Source organism: Pollicipes pollicipes, unplaced genomic scaffold (genome assembly GCF_011947565.3).
Source record: "Pollicipes pollicipes isolate AB1234 unplaced genomic scaffold, Ppol_2.1 Scaffold_6686;HRSCAF=7923_pilon_pilon_pilon, whole genome shotgun sequence".
NCBI lineage: Eukaryota > Metazoa > Arthropoda > Thecostraca > Pollicipedomorpha > Pollicipedidae > Pollicipes > Pollicipes pollicipes.
The window spans coordinates 18,064,031-18,081,912 of record NW_023596921.1 but is presented as its reverse complement, the minus strand read 5'-3'; the positions used below and the strand labels follow the sequence as shown (position 1 = coordinate 18,081,912).

At 50.6% G+C, this 17,882-nt stretch overlaps 1 protein-coding gene across 1 annotated transcript in view; it reads right to left on the bottom strand.

Annotated features, from left to right (window-relative positions):
- Positions 1–17,882, bottom strand: part of LOC119107988 (metabotropic glutamate receptor 2) — a gene marked incomplete at its 5' end in the record, with an annotated part of 107,041 nt that overhangs the window by 52,744 nt on the left and 36,415 nt on the right. The window contains one exon of the mRNA XM_037231576.1: positions 4,870–4,992. Within this exon, the coding sequence (XP_037087471.1) occupies positions 4,870–4,992 (123 nt within the window). The remainder of the gene's footprint in view (positions 1–4,869; positions 4,993–17,882) is intronic.

Below are 17,882 nucleotides of genomic sequence, written 5' to 3'. Positions count from 1 at the left end.
TCGACCACAGAAAGAGTGGCTTCGTATGAATGACAGCCAATCATCGATGCATTGAATTATGATGAGGCCGTGAGATAGCTTTATTTGAATTTACAAAACCAATTATCTTAGGCAGCTAAGCCAGGTCCCGTCCGGCCCAACCGCGACGTCACAATACGTAGATATTGATGTCTCCGGTGACACGTACATTGGGCAAGTTTATTTAGTAATTATAGCACCAAAACTACATAATTTCACAATGCTGTGCTGTCTGCATGGATAGACCCTGCATGTGAACTGCTTGATCCGAGGGGCTGTTTTTCCGACGTTGCATTGACACCACGGGTTTACCTCTCAATTTGGCCAACGTCGAAAAAGCCAAAGTTTTCACGCGCGAAATGGCTGAGAAAACATCAGTTGGAACCGGTTCCAGAAATCGATAGCGCGGCGTCGCAGCGGCGCTAGACTCATACCAACGACGAAGAAAACGGATCATCGTACTGGTAAAAGTGTGGGTTCGTGAGCGGTGACCAGCATGCGCTGTCGTACGCAGACCATAGGAAGCAGGCGTAGAATTAACTGTTATAGGTCTGAGAATACACCAGCTTCAACTACATGTGTAGGTCTGACAAGTGTGCAACGTATGAGCGTACCCATAGTCGGTCGGCAAGCTGCCAACGACACCGTTTTCACAACACATGTCAGACGCAATGCTCTGTGGCCTAAGCCGTGAACGCTTAGGCTATACAAACTGTGCAGACGTATGGTGCTGCCCATTGTGCCCAAAATCCGCCGAAAATGTTGTTTTGAGTTTGAGGTTTTTGTAACCCATTGTATGCAGTTGTGATTTTCAAGCAATGCTATTTGCGAAAAGTAAGCAAATGGTCTAGCAATCAATGAGCCCCCGGCCCTTAAATTTTAATGAAACCCGATTTCCCAAACATTGATGAAATCCGCTACTACCGGGTGCTAGGTGTGATGGCTACGTTATCTTGCCTTTGTCGTCATCTCGATCAGACGGAAGTAATTGTCTTATTCCTCGGCGAAAAAGTTTTCACAGGACACTAGAATTCAGAGGATTTTTTATTTCCTTCTTTAATCCCCTGAACGTTGGTGTTCTGTAGAAAAACCGTGACTCGTTGTTTAAAAAAAAAAACTTGAAAAATCGAGCAGGTTCAATGGCAGAAATTTTTGATTTACCACTGTTATGTGTTTCGATGACGGAATGCTGCTGAAATGTCAACGGATCTATATCTTCATTCCTCTGTCTTTTTCAAGGAATAAGACTATCACTACTGACTTACCTATGTGCGCAATGCTCCTCACAAATGATGTCTGTTATCGCCCCATCGGTGCCACGCCCCCATAGGCCTATGAACTCTTATAGTTGGAAGCGCTATGACATCACATCCTGAGCCGGTTTATAGCCAACCTAACCCGGCAGCAAACGTTGTATTCATATTTGCATTCGTCTTCCAGAGGACTCAGACTCAAGGCCTTGTCATTTCCGCAATGGAATTGTTTTTGGTGCCTTGCAAGGTAGTACTAGATAAACATGATACAGATCATGGGTGAAGACACCGGCTCTCTTGAAGGGGGACGAATGACGACCAAAACCTAAGAATTAATTGTGTATTGCTGTGGTTTATTATGTAGTTTTGTGCCGCTCACGTGCACGAGCCTGTCGGATGACTGCGGACAAACGCGTGTCAGATCCACGCCAAGAATACAAAACTCGGTGCAGCTTGAAGATCTGTCTCGTGCGACAATGAGACCTATCCCACCATCAGACGTGTACAATTGCACGAGTGCTATTGAATGTGCAGGCAACATGCCCCCGTGCCGTGGCCTGGCGGTATGGCCTGGTGTAGCACGCATCCTTCTGTGTCCACGGCGCTACCTCGCCAGAAGGGTGCGCTGGCAAGCGTTCGGTCTCACAGGCCCATTCCCATCAAGAAAAATGTCTGTCGGATGAAAAAATCCAATCACACTTCTGTGGATGATGGCGTGATTTATCAGCGTGCCTGGTGGCGTTCTCAGCCGCACCGGTCACTGCGAAAGCTTTTCATTTTTTGAAAGCTCGAGTTTTCGTCACTAAGGAAAAACGGCAGATTGGGCACTCGATCCTGCTTTTAAAAGCCAGCCGAAATAACCAGCCGGTTATCTGATGTTTGTGAAAGGCGGCTGCGACGCCGCTCCCACCGGAGCCCGCACAGATCGGTTCAGCTATAGGCCGAGCGGTTGTAGGCCTTCCGCCGACTCCGGTCTGACCACGCTTCCCCGAACGCCCCCGCGCGGACTGTTCTGCTCGGCAGGAGTTGCCATAAACGCCGAATGACGCGCACTGAAGCCGTGGCGGTCCCAGCCCTGGGCTGGTGCACTCACAGGCCGGCTGGAAAAACACGCTCGCAACGAATAACAGGTGCTAACTTTTGTATCGCGTTCAGTCCCGCCGAGTGAATGCCTGGGGCTTCTTGGATATTGTGTTGATTCAGATCAGGTCGGAAAACAAGGCGGTATTCACCAAGGGCCAAGGAGGGCATCCATTCTACGCACCAGAAATGTTCCTACGACGAAGAGTTTTACCTCCCACATAGGTGCAAAAGTTGGCTTTACAATGTCAATATATATATATATATATATATATATATATATATATATATATATATATATATCTATATATATATATATATACGCCCCATAATACGCCCCATATATATATAACGCCCCAGACTGGCAGCGACGGGTTAAGCGTCATCGATGTGAATGGTTCTTTAAGCGATGGTTGCATTACATTAAATCATATTTCGACTCCACTAATACCGTCAAACTGCCACTCAGAGGTTCTGAGCTGCAGGATAGATGTATTCAATCGACGTGCGCATGCTGGGTCCCCTTAGTGAGTGGAGTCACGGCGTAGTTTCAGTTCGACACCAATATACATATCTTAAAAAGAATACGCAAGGCTTCACAGTGAAAGGAGAAACCAGATCTTGCGGGTCAACTAGCTGAACATCATTCCAAACTATATTTGAGTTGCTTCCATGTTCAAATAGCTTTCACATTAGACTTACTTTATGTTCATACCATCCATCGATGTATTCATGATAACCCACGCAGCCTTGTCAAGCTCTACCACCGGAACTAATCAGGAATGCTTCTTCCACAGTATCGCCTAACGCTTTTAGTGGTGGGGTTCGTTGAACATTTGGAAAGCTTGCAGGCAAACTTTTTTCAAAACAACCAGCACAGCTTTCTTCCCCGTGATTTACACCAGGGATAGATGGACGGAAATTATTATTAGACTCCACCTTGGCAAGTCGAATGCACGGTTGACGGTATTGTTATATCCAATCTTTCCGCGTAGTCGATACTGACATGCATCAATTCAGGTGGCCTCTAAATTCTGGCAAACTTGTCACACCAGCATGCCAGGTATGACATACGCAAGATCTCGCATAAGTCGTGCACACAGTCATGCGCAACTAGCATATAGATAGTTTCTCAAAGTACTGAACGATTGCATTGCCCTTTTCATCATTGCAATGACCATTCAGACAAACCTGGACAAACCAAAGCTCTTCATACAACCGTGTTATTAGGATTGAAATGGAGTGACGTAGACAAGGCTTGATGGGTATCAAACCGTGATGCCGGACCGAGATTCATGCGCATCCGCATGCTACGGCAGGGCACTTGATGATCTTATTGGACGAATAAAGATGCTAATGAAGTTGAAACGGGCGGCCAATCTCAATACACGCAGAGACACCACGATCCATTTTTGTTTTGAACTCCTTTGCTTATGTGATGCATATACATATATATATATATATATATATGCGTACAGGCATGTTTGACGAAAAACGATCGCTGACTACGCCTTGACAAGTTTTTTGATGTGTTGCTCGAGGTTCCAGGGTTTTGAATTTGCAGTGTCGTTTGACTTATTATGAAACTATAATAGCAAGCCAAACTAACGATGTTACTTGATGCTACTCACTTTGAATAATTATCCCGGGTTTTTACTTAGCAGTATCGCTTAAGATTCCAGGCTTTTGACTCAGCTTTCGATGAAGTCAAAAGCCCGGAACCTCGAACGATACATCAAAAAGCTTGTCTATGCGGAATCAGCGGTCGTTCGTTAACCAAACATGCATAAAGGAAACTATTCGGCCAAGGTATACCGATATATATATATATATATAATCAGTGGTCAAATTAAGTACTTATTGCAGACAGGTACATGCACCCAATCGTCCGCACTGGTCCTACGGTCTGGCTGTTACCTGTGGGTTAGTAACGCTCACTTGCGGCTTAAAGCCGTTTTCAGTACAGAATGCACGGCTTTCGGCTGTGACAGTGTGGAGCAGACAATTTTTCATAGGCCGAAGTGAGCGATGTTGCCATTACTTCAGTAAACTAAAGGTCAATCGACCTGTAAATTTAATGAGGTTCAGCTGCATACAGCACTGCATATGCAAGGCACTGCATGCTGTATACCACAGCAGCACACGACATGATGAAAATAAAGAAGCCCTTCCACAACTTAGGGAAAATCTGGTCTTTACGGACATTATCTGATTGTGATTGGCTGTTCCGCCATGACCCCGAGAGGCAGTTGTCGTGTCAGTATCAAGCTTGAAATTCAAACCCGGCGCTCTTGATCAGAAGTGTGCCGCGCTGATGAATGCGGCGGTTACGTCCCCTGCGTTATTACTTAAGTCACATGCGTCATCCATCTCACGCATTTGAGGAAGCTTTTTCCAGAAAGCGCTGACGTAGAGCAATGACCCACGGATAGATAATAAGCCATGATAAGACTGGATATTTTTCACACAATGCCAGGCGCATCAGCCACGCCAAGCACATCAAACGGGGCCGGCCTACCTTGAAGAGCCGCAGGATTTTGGCCACGTTGATGCTGACCCCGCTGAACGCCGCTCCGATGACGCCGGAGACTGGCTTCGGCTTCGTGGCGTTTGTCTCGCACACTGAGTACGAGCCGGAGCCCTGACAACGGACAAAGCTCGTCAACAGCCGCACCAAACGGTGTACACGCAGACCGAACCTGTGCGCTGTGACCACCACGCACGGACGGAACATGATGCCGCGGGCGGTTCGTAGCAAGCTGCAGCCTTCTTTGGGACAAAAAAAAAAAACATTATGGCACGATCCCCACAGTCTCCGCGATCTGGCTATGCAAGCCAAATGTGCAACTGCCCCGGGCAGTTGGGGTGCACAACGGACAGCCCGGTAAGCTTTGTATGATGTCAAACATAGAAACACTTGACGGTAGTTCAGTCATCATTACTAGCTTGCGAGTTGTCCTGTAAGCACGACATCTGCGCCCAAGGCCGCCACCTAATGCTGGATTTCTAAAGTGGGAGTGAATGTACGAGCCTGGTCATTAATATGTCAACGGCTGACTTGGTTTCAATGTCACCTTGAGCGAGCGCCCGAAGTTTGCCTTGCACGTGATTAATGAGAACATGGGCCCGAAAAACAAACCACTCCGTCAGACGTACGGAGGGAGGCTGCCTTCATCACACTCAGATCCGAACTATTGAGCGAGGTCCGTTTGGTCAACACCAGACATCGTGTTGTTGCGTTAGAAGAAGACATTTTCGGGACGACGAGTGCCAGCGTCAGCAACGGGACACCCCTGACTTCATCAACATGTCCCGAACTTCACTGATCCCTTAGCCGTCGGTGAACTTTATCAGGGTTAAATCGGTCTCCTTTCCAGCGGTTTCCTTAAGCACAGCTGATATATGCAAGTATTGTTTTTAATGTCCTCCCGCTTTCAAAAAGCAGTCCTGCATTTCATTGGTTATCACTTTCCTTGTCACCTTTTGGTCCCGTACAGAGGAACTCAAACGACTGCAGTTGCGATCTTTACATCCTTAGTTAATCTGTGGGTCACCATTCGTAGCTGCGCCTCCTCTCACTGGCATGAGAGGAGGCACAGATGTTTCACGGGCATGTTGTAATTGCAAGCCATGCATGAATTACTCATCAGAGTGAATTTCGCTGCGATGGACATCCGGTGGATACCGGACATAGCACCGCTTGAAGTGGGCAGTGTCTGGTAGTCATAATTGATGCCTGTCAATTCTATCATAATGTGGGTATTGCCGAGTCTCATCTCATTTCTTATGATGCGGTGGCCGACGGGCAGCCCATCTCTCTATCCTGATGAGACGGTGCGTGGAATGGACGCCATCCCTTCTAGCCCAGTCCCTCCTAGGTCATGCAGCACTAATCGGGCGCTCAAGGTCCCCCCGCTCCTGTCAGGCCTTATCTACTCCTGCCAGGTCCCCGCTGTCCCTGTCAGGTCCTCCCTTATTCTGTCAGGTCCTCGCTGTTCCTGCCAGGTCCTCCCTGCTCCTCTCAGGTCCTTTGGGCTCATGTAAGGTGCTTTAGGCTCATGTCAGGTCCTCTACGTTCCTGTCAGGTTCTTCCTCCTTTTGTCAGGTCCTCTCCGCACATTCCAGGTCCTTTCTGCCAATGTTGCAGCCTCCCTGCCCATGTAACGGTGTCCGGTGTCGCCGTTCTCCTGACGACCAGCGACCATGGCCGCGCGCCCGTCATCCGTACGATCGTCGGTTCCGGTTCATTGGCTCCGGCCGTGCCCTGGCCCGGCCGGCCGCCTGCTGGGTCATCAGAAGGGCCAGGGCACGGCTAGCCGCCTTCTGGGCTATTAGCAGGGCCAGAGCATGGCCGGCCGCCTGCTGGGTCATCAGAAGAGCCAGGGCGCAGCCGGCCACCCGCTGGGTCATCGGTTCCGGACGGGCCAGGACACGGCCGGCCGCCTGCTGGGTTATCGGTTCCGGACGGGCCAGGACACGGCCGGCCGCCTGCTGGGTCATCGGTTCCGGACGGGCCAGGACACGGCCGGCCGCCTGCTGGGTCATCGGTTCCGGACGGGCCAGGACACGGCCGGCCGCCTGCTGGGTCACCGGTTCCGCCCGGCCCAGGACACGTGCCGGCCGCCTGCTGGGTGATCAGAATGCGAGCCGGCCCGTCTTCCCCCCGCCGACGACAAATGGAGACGTCGCCGTGTGGACCACGCGACGCGAATAGCATGAGGAGGAAGGGATGGCGCCGGCGAGCAACGACTACCGTTTCAGTAGCCCACCACACTCCATTGGTGGCTGATAAAGGCAGCCCACTGCGAGCGTGGCCTATGCTACGATGGCGAATCTGTCCCTCCTCTGACAAAACTGACAACTTGGAAACGGTCAGTTTGAATGTAGCACACGCACGGAAAGGACAGTGCATACGTCAGCGATGTGTAGTTTCCGAGCAACGGGATTTCTTTCGCGCTCAGTGCGTTATGCTGGTTAGTTGCTTAGTAAAAGGAATGAAAACTTCTGCTGCATTACCTTACGAAGCCAAACACCCAGCGGTCTTTAAGCGTTTGATTTTCAGAACCCGGTCGAATCCGGTCGGAGAAATTGGGATCCGATCCAGTCGCAGTCCGTTTTTTTCCAAAACGCTTGAATCTGATGTAGTTCAGTTAGGTTGAGCATGTAATTTTTCTCGGTATTGGCCAAATCAATCCGCTCTTTCACTTCCGTCTTACGTACCACAAAACCTGAACTATAGGATAAAGAGCATATTCGATTCACACGTAATTTATACTTCATTGAAAGAATCAACTGGTTGAAGAGTCAGTTTTTCATATTAGCCATTGGGCTGAACGAAGGCATTGCATAGATGGCTCAACGTCTATAAACTATGAAGTTAAACGTGATTGGAGCGGCGGATTGACAAAGGAACGCAGCGAATTCAGGACTCAACAGATTTAAGGTACGAGCACACTTTTAGCTTGTAATAATCAGGCTAAGAACAACAATATCACATCAATCTCAGTTTATCCAGTTATAAGCCTGAACTACACAGCAAGATGGTGCCATCTTTACTAAGCTGTTCTACCATTTCCAACTGCTTATAACATATAGATGAACTAACACTGCTTATAACATATACATTTAGTCACATACACACACTGGTCACAAAATTGGCAAACAACGGGCCGTGCGCTCCGTTGCGCAAATGTGCATAAATGGCACTTTTAAAACGCGCTTGAGAGGGGGGTCAATTTGATCTCCCAAAAGATTTTCCGGTATGTTTTTTCAACGGCGCGGCGTAACCATGCCAAATTTTGCCTGCCTGTAAAAGATTGAACTGCAAACCGTTTGGTATCAGAAGTTTAGATGTACCATGTAAGGTCGATGACATACCGCAGGTGTAATCCAGCCCATAGACTCAGCGAAGCCGATTTCTACCTAAACGTGCGATCTGATGCAACAATAGACATATAGACATATATTAGACAAGCCCATAAATATCTGGGATAGTTTCCTAGGCAACACAACGATTGAATAAACAAATTCCGTCGACCTAATGCCAGGCATGAAAATAAGGCCCAGGTAAAAACCAACCTGTTCTTACTCTAGCGCTTGCTGAGTGGGATAGTTTCTGGTACTCATTTACAATTTATTGATAACAGAAGCTGGATTATAAATCTTTAATTAACTTCTTTAAGGTTAGAATAGGTCACTTGCCTAAAATGACCCAGGTCGACATCTTGTTTTTAGGAACATACTGCCTGACCATCTTGATTTTGACCTTGTTTCGCCTTATTTGACCCGAAATTTATCACCTACAATCCCGAAGATTTGACCCAAATGAATTGGTGTTCAGGCTAACACACCCTGTGAATTTGGTGTATTTAGCTCTCTTAGTTTTTAGATCTCAGGGGTGTCAAATTGATACTTATCCGAGGGACCGGTATTCAACCAGCCACCCGGCATGCGTGTGTTTCGTTAGGTGCATGAGCCGGGTCTGACCCAGCATATTTCGTGGATGAACATCTGCTAACTATCAGTTATGACGCTAGTCGATATACATGCCTACAATCTAAGCATATTTCTACATTTACACAGCTATAATCAACGATTATTTTATCTTAATGCCATTAAATATTGCCGGTTTGATTTTCTTTTCAGCGACAACGCTGTTCAATTCAGCTCCTAAGGTCCCAAAATCGGCCTTACCGGATCCTCAAGGTGTGTAAGATCACATACCCGCCCATTTTTACAACCTGGACGGCAGCCAGCAGACGGCGGCCGGTAACCGGAGACGTTGACCAAATACTTAATACCACTAAGGTGAACACAACTGCAAAACTCAAAAGTAAAACGAGGAATAGGTGTTCATTTTGAACATGATAGTGCCTGAGAAATTTCTCTAATCGTGTAAGGTTCAGTTTTTATCTTGCACCCAAGAAAAAGCGCGTTAACGAAGTTTCCAGGGGCGCCAGAGGCATTAGAAGCGGCGTCACGGCGTTACCATTACCCAAATATTAAATCAATTGATTATCTATGTTAGTTACAGAGGCGCTTTTGGCGCACCCCACGAACTTTTAAAAACAAGCAGATTGAAGTGCAAAGCCTGGCCCTGTCCACAGATAATGCTGACCGGATTACTTTTGACTTCTACGTACTCTACGTGTGCTGGAAGTCGAACTCATGCTGCTGGCACACGCACACGCGCGCGCGCGCGCGCACGTACACACACACACACACACACACACACACACACACACACACACACACACACACACACACACACACACACACACACACACACACACACACACACACACACACACACACACACACACACACACACACACACACAGCATTCACAGCATTCTTCGAAAGATAACAATCTACATCCTCGGGATGTAGATTGTTACCGGCGGGAGTCCCCTCAAGTCACCTGATCTCTGGTATGGCTTGTCGAACCCTCCGGACAATCAAAGGCATTCACCAGCAATCACGCCAACAAAGTTGTGCCATTGCGGCATCCGGTACCCTCCACCCTGCCTCTCTTGAGTCCTTGATCCAATGCAATCTTGCTACACCTGCCGTCGGCAGATTGGTCAATTGTGACGTAAGCCGCCACGCCTCTGCAAAGTTGAAAGGTCACCGAGAGAGGGCCTGCCCCTTCTTCGCGGCGGTGCAAACCCATTTTCAAACCCTTCTCTACTATTGAAAACGCGTTGTAAGCCACGGGACAAGCTGGCGGTACCAAACATTTGCACCATTGGAACTGAAAATTAGTTCGGAGGAAAGCCAAACAAATGCGTTTCCATCTAGCCCAAGACGAACAATTGCAGGCCCGCAAGGCGGTGGAGGCGCCGCCCAGCGTCAATTTGGTCTGTCTGGTATTTTGCGAATGCTTTTCGACGGACTTCAACAACTTTAATGAAATCACGTCCAAATATCGTTATCTATAGTTGGTTAGATGACAGTTTAAGCCTCGCCAGCCCTGATCATTTCACCACTTGACACATCGTCCAGACAGCGAACAGCTTCATGTCTATTCCGCGAACGGCGTGAAACGGCGAAACTAAAAAGTGGTGCCGGCACCATGCGCGGCATTAAATTTTCGGGTGCCGTTGGATGAAAACTAACGCAGCAAACCTAAAGCAGCATGAAAATAGAGGCGGCTGCCCTACAGGCAATCTACAGCTTTTTCAACACCAATTGTTCATACATTTTATTGTATACCTGTCATGTTGGGCTCAACGAAGTCAACTCATGTTGCATCCATTTCAGCAGGCAATGCTTAAGAGCCAGCCGGAGGTCGGGAGACAGGCGAGCGGGGTGAAAGGGTGGGGTGAAGTGACGCGTATTTGTTATCATTAGAACCACATCCGCTCAGGTTGGGGACTTGTAAAATCTCAATACCTGGTCAGTGGGAGGCGGGGGGCAACGACGCTTTGTGTAAAACTTGTATATTGAAAGGGGCGATCAATGTTAACCTAAAGTGACATAAAGCACGTGAACGAACATATGCTGATACATTGAGTCTAAGTGGTGCAAAGCATGCACTGCTTCAACAGCCGTGCAGAGCGCGGCTGTGTGTGCTACAACGTTTAACTAATTACACAAGTGTGAAGATGCATTGCACAACAAGATGGTCCATTCAAGCAAAGGCCACAAACCAGACAATAAACCGTCAAACAGGCAATGAAATGCGCGTCTCATACGTTGTAGAACTGTTTGGGTGATGTAGACACAACCGCTAATCAGCTTTCGAAAGAAGCCCACCACTTCCGGACAATCTTGATGATAGATCCCTGGCACAGTGGTAAGGAGCGCCCTCAAACCTCCGAACATATCAGCTAAATACATACCATCTTGAGCGATTAGAAGGAACTGCACATCGGTGCGTTAAATCTCCACCAGAAGCTGAGAATAATTTGACGAACAATGTGCTGAGTTAAGACAGTTTTTGCAGGTATACTCGTATCAGTGTACAATATTCATACTCTAAAGGTCTTCTAAAAGTCTTGCACTGCTACTTCAAAGACAGGCGAAAGCGGGAACCAAGCCCATCAAGGTCTCAAAGGCTGTCGGTTTCAGCAGCATATGGCAGAGCCCTCCGCCAACACGTCCTTGCTTGATACAGTCCCCATGCGTGTGGTTGATATGAATGGATTTTCGAACCCATCTGGACCGAGCTTTCATGTATGCGTGAGCTCCGACCAAAGATATCTTAACTATCCATTCAACGCTTATCAGTCTAAGTTCATATACATAGTAAACTAAGTCCATCTACTCTAAGTCTAAGACTAGGTCTTCTAAGCCTAACTATGCTAAATCTGTTCCGATTGGAGCTTTAGGTGCCGAGGCATGTCGGATGCGATACGCAGCAGCTCCCGCCAAAATCGGCCGATTCACTCGCACATCGAACGCTTCAAGTTCACAGCCTGTTACCGCAACCCTTCAGTTCATCTGAGGGCCGATCGTTGTGAGCCTTTTACACAAAGCTCTAACGTGCCCGAAAAATCCTGGCATGAAGCTAGTTGCGAGCGAAGCAGCTGGCACAGCGAAACGTGCTGGAAATAGGATTCAATTTTGAACTTATCCGGTCCCGCCTTGCCCGAGCGCCGCGTTCTGTAGCAGTTGATGACTTCGCCACCGTTGACCGGAGCCTCATGCAGCGCTGCGCGTTAGAAAGCGCTTTACCTTCGAAGTTGGGCCGCAGCAACTGGTAAGCATTTGATTACAGCTTATTTGGGTTGGCATGGCTACCTGCAGAAGTGCAACCTGAGCAAAACTCAGCTTCAACCTTTCGATTAACATGCAAAAGCGAGACCTTCAATTTGCAAAAAACGGTGTAGTCGCGAGTAGAGATCAGATCGAGATCTCGATAACTTGGCGTCGCAGCGAGACAAACCTTTTTGGACGCGAGAGGAACGACAATCGTATTGGTCAGTCTGCGAGTTGATACGTGCAGCCAGATAAGCGCGCTCGCGTGCAAACCAGGCGTCCGCTCGTTTGGGGGCCGTTTTTAAGGATCGGTGTAAAGTCTCGGAAACCAGAGCAGATCGAGACGTGAAGCGAGCAATACGGTGTAGTCGGTTGTACTGTCTGCAAACCATTAAGCGGCTTTAAAATTGTCGGGTCCGTGGGCGTGTCAGCGACCGGCCGTGGAGAATCCAATCTCCTTCCCGAGAGCGACCTCGAATACCACACGCCGTCGCCCACACCGAAGCAGATTGAGCCACGGAAACTTCTAAGGTGTTCAGCGAAGCTTACTGCCACCACTATCCCACCGATACATTTGTGCGTTTTGCGGTGCTCTTGCCAAAGCCATCAAAAGCGTAGGTCTTCCCAAAAGTTGAGTATGCCAGATGTATACGGTGCTGGATGCGTGGGCCGTTTTTCGACAGAGCGAGAGCTGCAACGGATGCATCTAAGAAAATTGGCATCAGATGTCGCAAGAAGACAACACTGACATGCTCCTGGCTACGCCGAGTTAAACGTTAACGTTGTTAAACGTTAAACGTTAACGTTGTTAACGTTAGACGTTAACGTTGTTAAACGTTAAACGTTAACGTTGTTAACGTTAAACGTTAACGTTGTTAAACGTTAAACGTTAACGTTGTTAAACGAAATGGCATCTTCAGACAAGCAAAGTGCAAAACAGTGTTGTTCTTTGTACTTCAAGGCAAGCACACGGAGCGCACAGCCGTAATTCTCTGCATCGTTTGATGATATTACGCGAGGGCTCCACCCTACAAAATAAATGTTTTCATTGATCTTTGATCTTAAGATCTTTGAAGATGATAAAAAGTTTGGTACGTTCGTAACAAACCCGTGATCAAACTCCAGGAAAATTATGCATAATGAAGGCCTTGCCAATTAAAACAATTGTAGAACTTAATGCTGCGGATAAAGTGTTCCCAGGGTTGAACGGCAGTATTAACCCGTGCGATGTCAGAACATATCATGGGAAAGGACAGTAAGACATTTGAATCACGATTGCCGTGTGTGTGGAGCGGAATGGTTTGCCAGGGAGCATGAGTTCGTACTCATCTGGCAAGCTTCCAATGGATAGGGTTGGAAATAATCAACACTACAAAAGTCCTCGTTAGGTGGTTGGGTCTATCGGTTGGTGGTAAACAACACCATTTAGTGTTCTGCTAACTTACTATCATTTTTAACCAGCCTTTTCCGCCAAGATTTCCTTCCTGGTGCGCTGTTAAAAGGTTATCACCCAAGGGGCTGGTCCTGAGAGTAGAAATACATTCTCGACAAGCCACCAAACCGCCCTTGATATAAATCCACATCGATGAATCGTCATTCTTTCATTGCTACCACCTCAAGCCAGCTCCATTATTCCCGGCTGGCCATCCGCACCATCGCGGCCATTCCAGAGCTCGCCGCTTCAAGCCCGCTTCGGTTTCGAAGCCCGCCCCACTTGCTCTATGGCGCGAACTTGACTGCCACCATCGGACAACACTGGAAATACGCTCGCCACCGATCTCTCGCCCACTCACGCTCTACATTCAGGCCCCGGCTGCGGCCCGCTGCCGTGAGCTGACGGCCGCTCCGATCCGCCTCCCCTCCCCCCCCCCCCCCCCCCGCCCCAACCGCCACCTCAGACGGCCCGCATCGGCTCACTGCTCGACCATTCCCGAGCGCCACATGCTCACCTCCTGAAGACGGTTTGTTTCCACCCCTGGAGACTGTGACTCAGTCCAGCCCGTCAGCTACACCTTCCGCCGACTGTCACACGTGGTTGTGGGGTTTGGCCCGCCTTGCAGTTGCAGCGGCCGTTCCCCTGGTCTTCCTTTCCGAGTGATCTGTCTTTCCATTCGACCACTCCCAGTGCATCCTACGAGACAGCACTCTCCCCTATGGATTGCTTTCCGGCAATGTCCCATCAAATCGCGCACGAGAGAGTCACCGACAGCCCATCTCCGGCAGACGGTTCGCCGCTCAGTCCCCCTTCCCGTGGACAATTCCGCCCCCTCCCCCCCCCCCCCCCTCATCCACACGGACCGCCCGGCCATTTCCGTGGACCGCCCGCCCATCCGCGCGGGCAATCCCGCAAACCACCCACTCCACCCTCACGGACCACCCCCGCACATTCCCACGGACCACTCCCCCCATCACCACGGACGGATCCCCCTCGCCATCCCCGCGGACCACTCCCTTCTTCGCCACGTACCGCCCCGCTATTCTCGCGGACCGCCCTCGCCATCGCCGCGGATCACCGCCGCCATCGCCGACGCCGGCCACCGTCGCCGCCGCGGGCCGTCTGTCGGCGGGATGTGACGCGGCCGGCGCCGCCGTTTTTCCCCCAATCCGGACAAAAGTGAACGACAGGGACCTATGAGCCGAGTCAACACGACTACGCCGAGTCAATATTGACGGCCAGACGTCCGGATATTCGGCAGCCGGAGAAATGAGAGCGCTCGGCGACAGAGGCGCACCGATCGGCGCTGCTCGGCCTGCGCAGTGCGAAGCGACCAAGCTTGCGGCGCGCAGACTCGGACCGAGCTCGCGGCGCTCGGACTCGTGAACTCGGACACGTGGCGAGCGGCGCAGTGGGGAGCCAGGTCAAGCTGGGCCAGGCTACAGGCTACGCCACATGGCTGGGAAGGAACGCTACGCAGCACCGTAGGCTCACCACGCCAGCGCTAAAATTTTCAGAAGCCACACGTCATAGAAAAAGTTGTTAAGAGAGTCCGTTCGGGCCTCTGATTAAACTGGCGGCCATTTATAGAAGACAATTTCCCTGCGGCCGCCCACTTGAGTGCGGCCTTGGAGCGGGTTCGGCCGCGCCGCCTGCGCCGCGGCAATATTGGCCATGCGGCTGTTCAATCATGCGTTTGATTGCTCGGACGGTCGCGAGTCGTTAGGGTGTGGCCCCATCACATATCCGGTGTCATACGACTGGGGACGGGCGTCGCGAGCCGGGCGCCGAGCTCCCGCCGCTGGGAAGGAGCGCACCGCGCCGCCGGACCGGGACGGGCGAGGTCGGAGGTGCCAACATCGGACGGCGAGGCGGTGTCGGTGGACGCAGGCCGAGGGTCAGCTGCTCCCGCTGAGCTGGTGATGAGCCCGCCAGAGACGGCCAGCGATAATGCTAGGGCCGAACTCCTACGGACAGCGGGTCGGTGGAACAGGAAAACAGCCATGCAAAAGGTGGTTTGGGGATGCTGATAGCCTGCGGTGTGTGATAACATCGCAGTAAATCACATCTAGCGCTGGAAGAAAGCAACGACACGAGGTGCTGGCTTGTCTGTGTTTCGCTTTACCGTTAAACGCAAGAATAAAGGTAAAAGATTCGGTTGACGAAGTTTTATCATTGAGGCAGCTTCTGACACCCATGCCCTTGCGCACCCCCACACCGTGTCTGAGTCCCGCGCCGCACGCTCTTTGATTCAAGCACTTGTTTTTTCCTGATGAGCCTCTAGAAAACTCTGGCAGCTGTGGGACACCGGCGCGGGAAGCGACAGCGAGTGCCATCGATCCCCCCCCCCCCCCCCCTCTCAGATGGCCGCCTAGTTAGACTTCTGTCCGCCTTCCCAATACGCAATCTCGACTGAGCGCTGGTGGAGCCTTGTATGTATTAAGGGTCTTAACAGTTCTCCATTGATTTCCCCAGCTCGGCGTCAAGCTCGTTTTCCCGGCCTATTCATGCCGTAAGAGGGTGCGATTATACCAAAGCATTGGCATTTGTCAGACGTATTGGCGGCAGGTCCAGCCACCCAGTCCCCGCGCAGTTCAGCACCGGGCGGAACCGTCAGCCCCCCTCGTGGCGGGAGGAAGACATCCGCCGGGTGACCTGACAGATGGCCTAGTCCGCCTGACGCCCGCTCCGGAGGCGTAATATCCGAGTGGTTAGCGTGTGCAACTCCCAAATGGGGTGATTGGGTTCAAATCCCGGAAGGATCATGATCCCTGAACGCCAATGTGGCCCCAACATCGCTGGCGCTCTATAAAATGCTGACATTTTATGGAGATACGCTGATATCCGTGTGCGGTGGCGTGCGTCACGCCCCTCTAAACACGGACGTCGGCTTCGTCCGTGGCAGACGTCGAGCAGCCGCATCTGGCCCGCGTCGATTTCGTCGACGTCCGTCGGTTTGAGGCGCCGGCGCCGGGACGGCGGCGACGCGCGATGACGCCCGGCCGTCTATATTCGGCGTCGGCGCCGGCGATGCGCCCGTAAAGCCGCCCCTGGATCTGCGGCCCGCCACTGCATCAGCTGATCGGCCAGTAAAACAATCGTTTGGAGAATCCCCGGCTCGGTGGAGCGCGGCCGCCGGGGATGGCCGGCGGAGGGCGGAGGGCGGAGGGCGGGGGGCGGGGGGCGGAGGGCGGGGCGCGGAGGGCGGAGGTCGGCGCCGGTGAAGCCCAGCAGCGGTGAGCTGGCAGCGCTCGGGGCCGGGGGCGACGCGCCGAGCTCATCCGCTCGTGGAAAGCCGGGTCGGTCTCACTGAAGCCTTGTGATCGTCAGTTTATACCAAGGCGTCCGGTTGGAATGGGTAGGCCGGGCGTCCCACAGGTTCACAGAAACAGGCGGCCCGGCGAGCTGAGCCCTCGTGTTTGTCAGCTTCGAGAAACATCAGGCTGAGATTGAATAAGCACCGCATTTTTCCGGAGAAGTGTCACATAGTTCACCAGGTCGACTTACGGGACCGGGGAGAAAGTGACTCAGATGTGGAGAGGCCCAATGAGAAGCAAGGCATGACAATGTCCATTGTTTTGCCTTCAAGAAGTCAGTCGGGTGTATTCACACGGAGAGCGCAATAGGAATCAGTAGTTCAATTTGTGTCGCGCGGCTAAAGACTCTGGCGCTGCCGCAGACTTCAGCCGTGAAGACTACTTTGTGAGAGCGCGCGCGGCTCCCGCGGCACTGCCGGGAACTGTTTGTTCTGAATTCGCCGTCAAAAAGTACTTACTTTTTATGTACCCATGACTGAGAAGCATGGGAAACAAGTTGAGTGGCATGGGAAGCAAGTACTCTTAATATATTATCAAAACAACGCGTTTTGACTCATGTTACACCACTTAAGTGGCAGATGACACTGAGCACCACTGCCCAGAAGACGTAACTCTGAAGAAAAAACAGAAAAAAACATATTGCCATCACCATACGCCATCAAAACAATGCATTTTGACTGATCTTAATCACTTAAATGGCAGATGGCACTCAAGACCACCGCCCAGAAGGCGTAACTTTGAAGAACCAACAGAGGAAGTTTTCCGCCACCGCTCATCAATGTCACGTCCTAGAAATCGCTTTTTTGCAAGCACGATTTATCTTGCATCTCTTGTTACGGCATTTAAACGCCCTTCCTCTCCTTCAGATCAGCGCAAGTTCTTCGTAAAACTGTCCAGCCAACCCAGCACGCGAACAGATGGACGAAAATCGTGTTAAACCATAAATAAGCCAGCCCATGAAATAATCAGCGAAATAACTGAAGCCAAAGTCGTGTACGTGGTCGCACCTTTTTGGATATGACATGGCAATCACAGTCAGGAAAGATATTTAATAGCAATTGTGATACACAACTATAT